General features: G+C 40.0%; 1 protein-coding gene across 10 annotated transcripts in view; it reads right to left on the bottom strand.

Moving 5' to 3' along the window:
* Positions 1 to 2,338: 2,338 nt before the first annotated feature.
* The window catches only part of PAK3 (p21 (RAC1) activated kinase 3), a 127,894-nt gene continuing 120,553 nt past the window's right edge, over positions 2,339 to 9,679 (bottom strand). For all 10 annotated transcript variants that reach the window (XM_043457841.1, XM_043457831.1, XM_043457838.1 and 7 more), the window contains one exon: positions 2,339 to 9,232. In XM_043457841.1, coding sequence (XP_043313776.1) covers positions 9,143 to 9,232 — 90 coding nt within the window. In that variant the 3' untranslated portion in view covers positions 2,339 to 9,142. The remainder of the gene's footprint in view (positions 9,233 to 9,679) is intronic.

The raw sequence follows: 9,679 nt of genomic DNA, 5'->3' as shown, positions 1-9,679 counted from the left end.
TCGAGTGCAATTGAGGCAAAAGAGCAAAAGAGGCGGTGGGAGCCAGGATTTGGGTTCTGGGTTGCTGCTGTATTATGAATGATGATTTTACACTCATGGTTTTATTTTTGGAGGGAAATCCACAGACTTCTATGCGGGAGGAAGTGGAAGGTATGGAAATTTAGGAAGTTGCTGATATAATATTACTATATGACTAAAGTAGAAACTTCCAGAAACATAGATTGCCACCTCCCAAGGCATTTTGCAGCAACATTGAATGGCAGAAGCACCAGAAAAATGTTGGAGTAGGATGACAGCAGCTGAAAGATGGAGTGCTAATTGATGTTGAGGAATCGGGGGCCTCCCTGGTGAGCCCCAAATCATTGCTCTATCCATGGACAGTGAGAAAAATGGGGTGAACCTATCACAGTGGGTCACAGCATGTACCCCAGCCAATAGGCAATTAATGGAAAGCCAAGGGGGCCACCATCCACAAGCTTGCCAGCAAAGTAAATGCCCCTCCAGACAGGGTTCATTCATTTACCTCTTACATACTTAGAGTCCAAGGAGCCAAACTTGTCCTTGAACTGGCTTCTGGATCTGCTCCACCTCAGTATAGCAAGGTGCCACGGCAATGATAAAGAAAGGTGTGATTGGAGATGATGTGTTACTGTGTGGGGTGTGGGGGGAGGGGGAGGGAGCCTCCTTCAATTGCGATGCCATGATGGTAAAAGAAAAGTTGGTGGAAAAGCCAAAGAATTGAGAAAGTGAGGCAAACTGAAGCTGGTATGTGGCATCTTCTGGATCCTTAAGCCTGTGGCCAAGTGCCGAACCTCACCTTTCCCATCAGAGGAACAAGTGCTTCCTGGAAGGTCACAGAGCACCACGCTCAGGCCCAGCACAAGCAACACTGCATCCCTTATAGTACAGATGTTAGTGCAGATGACATCAGGGCTTTCACTAATAGCCTATAAAATCCTATGATCCAGACACAATTTGAAGGATGGCTTAAGGTAGGTGTTAATAATCCTCAAAATGATACAAATAATGAGTTAGAAAAGATCATAGGATACAGAGCCCCTGTTTGAGTTTCCTGAGCCTTACAGCAAATTCCTGTTGGCTATCTATTTTACATATGGTAATGTAAGTTTCCATATTACTCTTTCCATACATCTTACCCTCTCCTCCCCTCTCCCCATGTCCGTAAGTCTATTCTCTGTGTCTGTTTCTCCATTGCTGCCCTGTAAATAAATTCTTCAGTACCATTTTTCTAGATTCCATACATATGCATTAGAATATGATATTTATCTTTCTCTTCTTGAGCACATGCTCTGTGAGAATACAGCCTTGCTGATAGCAGCCTGGGCAGGAACCACCTATCAGGGCACCTCCTTCCTCTGATGACAGAGCAACCCGTTTCACCCTCCACTGGTTGTGTACTAGTCTCTTTATCTTGCGTGCCATGCAGGCTAAGTCGCTTCAGTAGTGTCTGGCTCTTAGTAACCCTGTGGACTGTGGCCTGCCAGGCTCCTCTGCCCATGGGATTCTCCAGACAAGAATACTCAGTGAGCACAAGATTATATATCCACTCAAAGGGAACACAGTACCATTGGGTATTCACTTAGAAAGACATCAAATTATATACACAGGCTCCAGAAGGAATGCTACCCCACTGTACAAGTATTACCAGGGTAAAAAACCTCCACTATGCTAAATCTCTGGTGTTTTTATCTCGTCCTAAGGACTCAGAGAGTTTCTGATAAACCTGACTCCAACATGTTCACTTAGCAGCTTTCAATGAACTTTACTGTCATTTAGTCACTCTTGGAGTTGGTTTTTAATACAAACGTTATCTTTCTCAGAAAAGTCCACAGTGCCTGACATATAGCAAGAGCTCAATAAACCTTTTATGAATGAAAGAGTGAATGAAAGAATGAATGTTCTCAGTGACACGGCTTTGGAATCTCCTGTGATTTGTGGCCGTTGATTCTAGATAGAAGATAAAAACTAAACATTATGCAGATGTACTTGTTCCGAATTTTCCAAGCAGAAAGATGAGAAAAAGAAACAAATTACTACATATGCTTTCTTTTGGCAGTTTTCCTTCATCTACCTTTTGCCCTGCATCGAGTATACAGATTTGTCTCTTTGAGCTCTTCTATGTAAAAACCCGATGGAGATTCTGGGCCTGAGTTATCCAGTGGCAGGATCTGCAGGACATTTCCTATATTGCTTACAAGATTGGATGTTTCCCTGCCTTGATTCCTTTGAGAGAATGCTACCCTCTAACCTGTGAATGGGGTAAATGGCCAATGCCAAGGGGGTGGGTTGAAGGGTGACAGAAGAGAGAAGCACCAGCTCAGTGATGTTTGTCATTTTTATTTGCAATACTTTAGGTCCAAGTTTCAAACTGCATTATTTTTACACTCAAGACACAGTCATGCACAATCCATATTTCAATTTTCTATTGCTTCAACCACAATTTAAAGTAACAATATCATAAACAAAAGTCCTTAAAAAGAGCAGATGCTGAGGTCAGAAGGATGGAACCATACCATCAGCAGGTTTACAAAAGAAATAATTTACTTAAAAAATCAAACAAAGACCATAAATACCTTTAATTCAGTTACAGAAGAATTTCACTACACATGGGTTTACAGATAACACATTTTAACAAAAGTAAAGCACAGCCAAATGAGATACAACTCTGATAATGAAAACACAGATCCTCCTTAACTTGTTTTGTCTGGATATTATGAGTATAATCCCAGTACACATCACTAACTACCCTGTGATCTGTCTCTTCCTTGCTGATGTACTGAGATTTAAAACTCAACCCACTAGTGGTTACAGAATTCTGTGAAAGGTCTTATTATCACTAATGAATATAGTATATGCGGGTCCATAAAGCACACCACACACGAGCACACACACTGAACTTGAATTTCACACTTAGGGCTAGTTGGCACTGCTGTAGGCAGTGCAATGGGACTGTCCACTAACTACAAGTTGATCCTCTTTCTAGTATCATACTCATCCAGTTGGCCAATCCCTGTGGGAGCTGTCATCAGAAAAGCTGTCTTTGGTTCCCAAGTGGATTTGTCAACACTCCTTAGTGCTAATAGCATGTAATCACTTTTTCCTTTATCTCTCTGCAACCTGAAAATGTTTAGGCCCACTCAGTAGTCCCAGCCATGACATGGGTTCTGCCATCTTGTGCCATTTTGGAAGTAAACTCTATAAAGCCCAACACTGCTTCACAGGAAAGGAGAGGCCGAAGTATAGTTCTATTCTAGCAAGTGTGACAGTGTATTTCTGTTCTAGTAGCAAATACTGGCCACAGCTTAATGAAAACCAGACTTCACATACAGAGTGTATGGAAAAGAAAAATTGGAACACTCAACAGAAAAGGAACACTAAATCAAAAACAAAACAACAGTGAAGGAATTGGAAGGCTGCCACAAGTTTTATCAACATTCCCTAGTATTTATTCACTTCATTTACTTGAGGTTTGATTTTTTTTTTTTTGGCATCATCTTACATAGTTCTATTGTTTAACTGCAACATAAAAGACCCAGGCTTAAGCATATGATATTTGCCATCACTTTAGCAGGATGAATTAGCAAAGCAATCTATAGTACCACAGAATGTTAGAGCTTTGGAAAGCCTTGGAGAGCTAGTCCAATACCTTTATTTTATAAATGTGGAAACAGACACAACATGGTTAAGTGACTTGCCCAAGGGCACACAGTAAGTTAGGAGCAGAGCCTACATTAGAATCCAAGTATTCTTATTTCTGGGCTTCCCTGGTGGCTCAGTCGGTAAAGAATCTGGCCGCAATGCGGGAGATCCGGGTTCAATCCCTGCATCGGGAAGATCTGCTGGAGAAGGAAATGGCAACCCACTCCAGTATACTTGCCTGGGAAATCCCATGGACAGACGAGCCTGGTGGCTTACACCCCACGGGGTCCCAAGAGTTGGACATGACTTGGTGACTAAACCACCACCACCATTCTTACTTCTAGGTTAGCACTTCTTCCACTACATCTGATTGATTCTAATTGCTGTTGATTTCCTCCTAGGTCCTAAATCAGACGCACATGGTACCTGCCTCACTACTGGTATTATGGGATAGCATTCATCTGACGGCAGCTTCCAAAGGAGACTCTGATGGCACTAAACAGCTTCTATAAGTTTCTCTTGCAAGTGTGACTGTATCATGTGGCAGTAAATGCTCATTATTATCGTCTAGTTGAACACAAAAGTGTGCACATGGAAGTTATAATCTCAGTTCCCACATTTGCAGATTCAGTTAGATATTGCTTGATATTAAACAGACATCCTCAATGCACGAGGAGTTGGGTTTATATTCACTTGGAGCATGGGATCAGAAAAGGAATGGGAAGAAAGCTTACTACCAGAAAGATCATATCAGAAACCAATTTTTGATGAAAAAAGTCTTTCTTAGGAAAAATAGTTCCATTATTTCCAGGGTCCCCTTTAATTCCTTCCCAATCCACATGCAAATATATGTTCAGAATTGTGTGTTAAGTTCACTCAAAATCTCGGGTCTGTTAGACTGTCAGTTTACAAATGCTGAATTTCAGTCCTCTTGCTCAGAGACTAGGAGTAGGCCATCACTGGCCATGCCTTTGTTTAACCAAATATTAACTGCAAGTAGCTCAGAAAAGGACCATGAGATACAACTGGGGATGTCAGGGTTAAGACTCTCATAAGTAGATTATACGTTGAGAATGGCCCAAAGTGGGTTCTCTAGATAAAAGGTCTGCTCTTGGTGAAACTAACACCTGAGGCCACTACCATATCATAAAAGTCCTCACCTGCAAAGTCTTTGGTGAGTTACAAGGAAATTCCTCTCTTTGGGTAGATGGTCTCCCTGTTTCTCCTTTAAAATGACAGTAGTTACCGCATACAACCTATAATTAGGCAGATCAGAAAGCACCTAGAGGTCACCATCTCAGGCCAAAGCTCAAAGGAGTTGAGATTGAATGCCAAGAGGCCAGGGCTGTTCTAAATATTTGTCTCAATGTTTTCACAGTCAGCTTTTAAGTGCAAGTCATAACTTCTACTGAAATCAGCGGGACTTGCCTACTGTTCATTAAAATAAAATCCTACCTGAATGATAGTATATCCTGTTGGAAAAGGAAATGGTGGAAACTGGGGATTTTAACCTTCTGTTCTTCCAAAATTCAACCTAAAATCTGCTAAAATGATCCAGAAAGGCAGTACCTGAAACAGATGTTGTCAAAGGGGCTATCCAAAGTGACCCCTCCAATCTAAAGTAAGCAAAACAGAAACCTTGAGGCCATACCAAAGCAGAGGGGGCAGCCAGCCAGTTTGAAAGCAGAAGGATGTGTTTGGAGTTCTAACAGCGACATCTCCCTAGCTTTAACTTATAGATACTAGTCCCCGAAGAAAGCACATGCCATAATGAGTGTGTGCCAACTGCAGCATCCAGGCAAATATAAAGCCTATGGAATAATTGTAATTAACAAATACCTGTGCCCTGCATGCTCTGGGCTCTGGCCAGAAGGCGTCTGCTTCTGGCGTCTTTTCTATGTTTCTATAGTCCCCTTTCTGATGTTTATTTATTATAAAGCAATAGTATAACAATATCAAAGAAAATTTTAACAAGAAAAAAATTTGCATAATCCCACCATCCCAACACAACTGATTTCAATTGTCTGTGTTCCCAGTCTTTGTTCATATGCGCACTTATTTTTACATAGTTGTCATCCCTGTTTATGTTATTTAAAGGTGATTTTATAGATTCTCTCTGAGAACTGGCAGCCTCATTAGAAATAAACAACCCATTGAGCAAAGGAATAGAATTATTTACATGATCTTTGAGCTGAGAAATATCGTTTATAGACAAACATCTCAAACTATCAAACAGTTTTACAGACGAAAGGAAGCAATTTCGTATTTCTTTTTCTTTTAGCAATGGAATGTGCTTCACAAGGGAGGGAAAGATGTGGGGATCAGGTGGTTAAAATCAAACATTGGGGAGCAATTCACAAGCCTGAAAGAAATCTGAATAACACAATTAAAGAATAAATACTTGGGTTAAATCTTCTTACATGACTTGGCCATCCAGTAGCCAAAATGGAACACGGACACACAAATATTTACAATGACACAAAGACGAGATCAGCAAGAACGAAGTCATTACCCAACACGGTGACTGATTTGAGGGGATGTGTCATCCAAAAATCTTCATGGGATGATGACAACGTGCTGGATCCTTGCTACAACATTAATGTTCTTTTCTTTCTTAAATAAATAATCTCTGCTGTGCTTCTCACCCTTCCCTGACTTTCCCACTGCCCTATCCCTATCTCAGGACATTTTGGAATCAACATTCGATGATGCGCCCTCCTTATCTCAGGGCATGCTAGTGACTTTAAAGATCTGGATAGACTCACCAATGTCAAGATGAGCTACAAAAAAAACAATCCAGGAAAAGGGAATAAACGACTAACCATCTGGAGTACAACTTGGTCAGGTATACCAAGTGTAAATCCTTCAGCATCATTTTGGCAGGAGAAACAGCTTCTCTCTAATACTTATTAGAAATATACATAACTCTCCAACACGGGGAATGGTCTTTAGAAGCTGTTCTCATTTTAAAATTTACATAGATATAAGTCTTTAAGAGCAAAGCCTACTGGGATATATTATCATAAAATCTTGGTACAACAGGATGTGGTGAAGTAGTACAAGACTCCCTGTTGTTAACATGCTGAATTGAAAGCATAAAAGAGCAGCCATTTCTCTGCCTCCAGTAATCTGAAGGATCACTGCTCCAGGTGTCCTTCCACCAAAAAAATGCCTTCATGACATATAAGGGATGCTCACGGACAATTTGAGCTTCCCAACCAGGTTTGGGGCTCTCTCCAGTGGCAGGGCATAGGTACCAATGTACTGAATTCTATTTGCATCCCACCTATTGTTTCATTGAATTCCCTGGTATGATGAATGAAAAATTTAAAAATACTTAATTTTAAAAGAAATCAAAATTAAGGCCTCACTCTCTCTCACACATAAAACAGTGTGGCATTAACATTTTCAGGCCCAGCCACGTCTTTGTGAAGAATAACATAATATGGTTCAAATTAATATTACCATTTGATCTTTTCACATTTGTTGTTTTATGCCCTTGTGCACATTTTCTAGGGGCAGGGGTCAAGCCCCTCCCAAGTTTCATAGTCAAAGGAAACAACAGGAAATCCACCAGGAGTGTTATCTCCTAAATATAAACATGTGCACTATATGGTTGGATAGCAGAAACTCTCTAAAGAAAGTGCTTTCATTTTAAGGAATGAACAGATGATTACATGGACGGATGTGCCTCAGCAGAGAAGGAGAGAGGCCCATGGCAGTGATCTCTTTCCCTCTCTTGCTAAATGCAGATAGGTTCTATTCAGATTCTTGACATACTACAAATCAAGGAGCCCTCTACTGCACAAACTGCTAGCTTTTCAAAGGCTTAGAGAAAAAACTCTGCAGAATTTATAAAACTGATAACACTCAAAAGAGAAGCATATCCTTTCTATGCAGACACCCTCCAGATATTTTTCTACTCTCAGAAGATTCAGGAAGTGGTGACTGTTGAGTGTCTAATAAATTGATAAATGGTGAAATAATTGTCAAATTTTCATATCTTGCCCAAGCCACAAAAGGAACTCAGCTGGACTGATAGGTCTTGGGATACATGATTGCAAAGCCAAAGGCTTTTCACTGGAGAACATCAAGATCTTTAGATACATGTTTTCGAAATTCAAAAGCCCAAAGGGCTAAGCATGGACACACCATATGCAGAAACAGAGATTAGTGATACATAGGGGAAATGACAACAAGTACTTAGAGCCAAGCGTTGACTGGGATGTAGTTTTCACTAACCTCCCATTTCTTGCAGAGTTGAATGCTTCCAATATTTCTGTTCTCCATATCTTAAAACTTTTTTTTAATGTTTGTTATAAATTGTGAAGATAAATAAGATTTTATTATCAGCAAATGTTGGATAATGGGTCTATTTCCTCCTGATGTGCCTGTTTTACAGTTGCATACATTCCACAAGCACAAAACAGGATTAAATTAGGTATCTATATCTTTGTTTACTTACTGTCCAATGAAGATTTCAGTATTTCATGCTTATATTATCTTCCTTTTGGCTCTTAGAGAAAGCCCCATCTTTGTTTAAGTGTGGCCTCTCCAATCAGGATTTCCTAGGTTTAAGATCTAGACTCACCCAACTGGAGTGCCATAGTTTTGGTGTGTCTTTTTGCAGGTATCATGAAGATAAGCAAGCAGGTTTATACAAATGCAAATCAACTACCACTTAAGCATCATCATGAAAATGTGATAAGATTTCACCATCTGAACTTTATTTAGATAGTTTTTAAAAGCCCTTCCTGAACACACATATTCCCCTCTGCTTTTGGAAAATGTCGTAAAAGAAACCTTTTCCAATACAAATGCAGAAAAACAGGTACACAAACCAAGCCACCACTATAGAAGAAGAATAAAAATTGCAACTCTATGAGGGCATGGACTTCCACATGTTCACACAGTACTTGCTTTGGGTTTTTTTTTTGTTTGTTTTGTTTCATTTTGTTTTTTTTGTTTGTTTGTTTGCTTGTTTTCTTTTTGTTTTTTACTTTCTTTTTTTTAAAAAAAGTTTTGACATCTTTTTTTCTGGACATCTAATGACAATGCAAGTGAAAAACATTACATTGGGTAAGGAGTTTTGAAGGAGGTTTGAATGCAAGAGGGACTACTCTCTAACTTAAAAACAAACACAACACTATGGAGAGGGAGTGTGCATCTTTGAGAAATCTTTTTTTTCTTCAAAGTGAATGCACAAAATGAGGGGATTCACTACTGGCTCTTTCGCTTCACGGTGGAAGTGACCTTTTTATGGTCACTTCGACATTGCTGCCCTGTATGGGCCGCGATTCAGGCTTACAAATAAATTACATAATCTGAGGGAGTAGGAAAAAGGCTTATAAGAAGTTTCTATTCATCTCAAAGTTAAAGAAACCCCACCCCATTTGACTGTCTTTTCTTCCATCTTTCCTGCAGCGGAGTTTTATTTCAGTCTTACTCATGAGGGAGATGGTGTGGGGTAAGGCTGGCAGTCCTAGCGGCTGCTGTTCTTAATCGCTTCTTTTGCAGCAATAATCAGAGGAGTCAGGCTGGAGAGAGGCTTGGCTAATTTTAAAAATGGATGCTGCAAAAGGAAAAACAGAGGAATTACTGAAATTCTTTCCTCCAACAAGTATATTACTTTACACTTGCAAGGAGCCTTTTTTTCATTAAAATTTGTATTTTGTGGATCCAATTAAACATCATTTAAAAAAATATAGCGCCAGCTTTTGTTCTTCAGATGTTTTTGTCCTTCAGTGTCATGAAATCTTTGGGAAACTGACTGGCAGAGCTAGAAATTCAGAGTAGGTGTCTTGTAAAATCTCACTGTGTTTGGGAGTCTAACTTTCCGATTTTCTTAAATTGATGAATTTATCTGGAGCAGCCTTCAGTGCTTGAAAAACTGTGTTCTGTTGACCACTAGAGACCTTGACCCTGAAACCAATGGCCTCCTAACCGCTAAACCCAATAGTGTGCCTCCGCCATTTCTTTCTTGGTTGCTCTGCAGTACTTCATACAAGTGAATGTCCCT

This window comes from Cervus canadensis, chromosome X (assembly GCF_019320065.1).
Source record: "Cervus canadensis isolate Bull #8, Minnesota chromosome X, ASM1932006v1, whole genome shotgun sequence".
Taxonomy (NCBI): Eukaryota; Metazoa; Chordata; class Mammalia; order Artiodactyla; family Cervidae; genus Cervus; species Cervus canadensis.
This window is presented reverse-complemented; position numbering and strand designations above follow the sequence as displayed.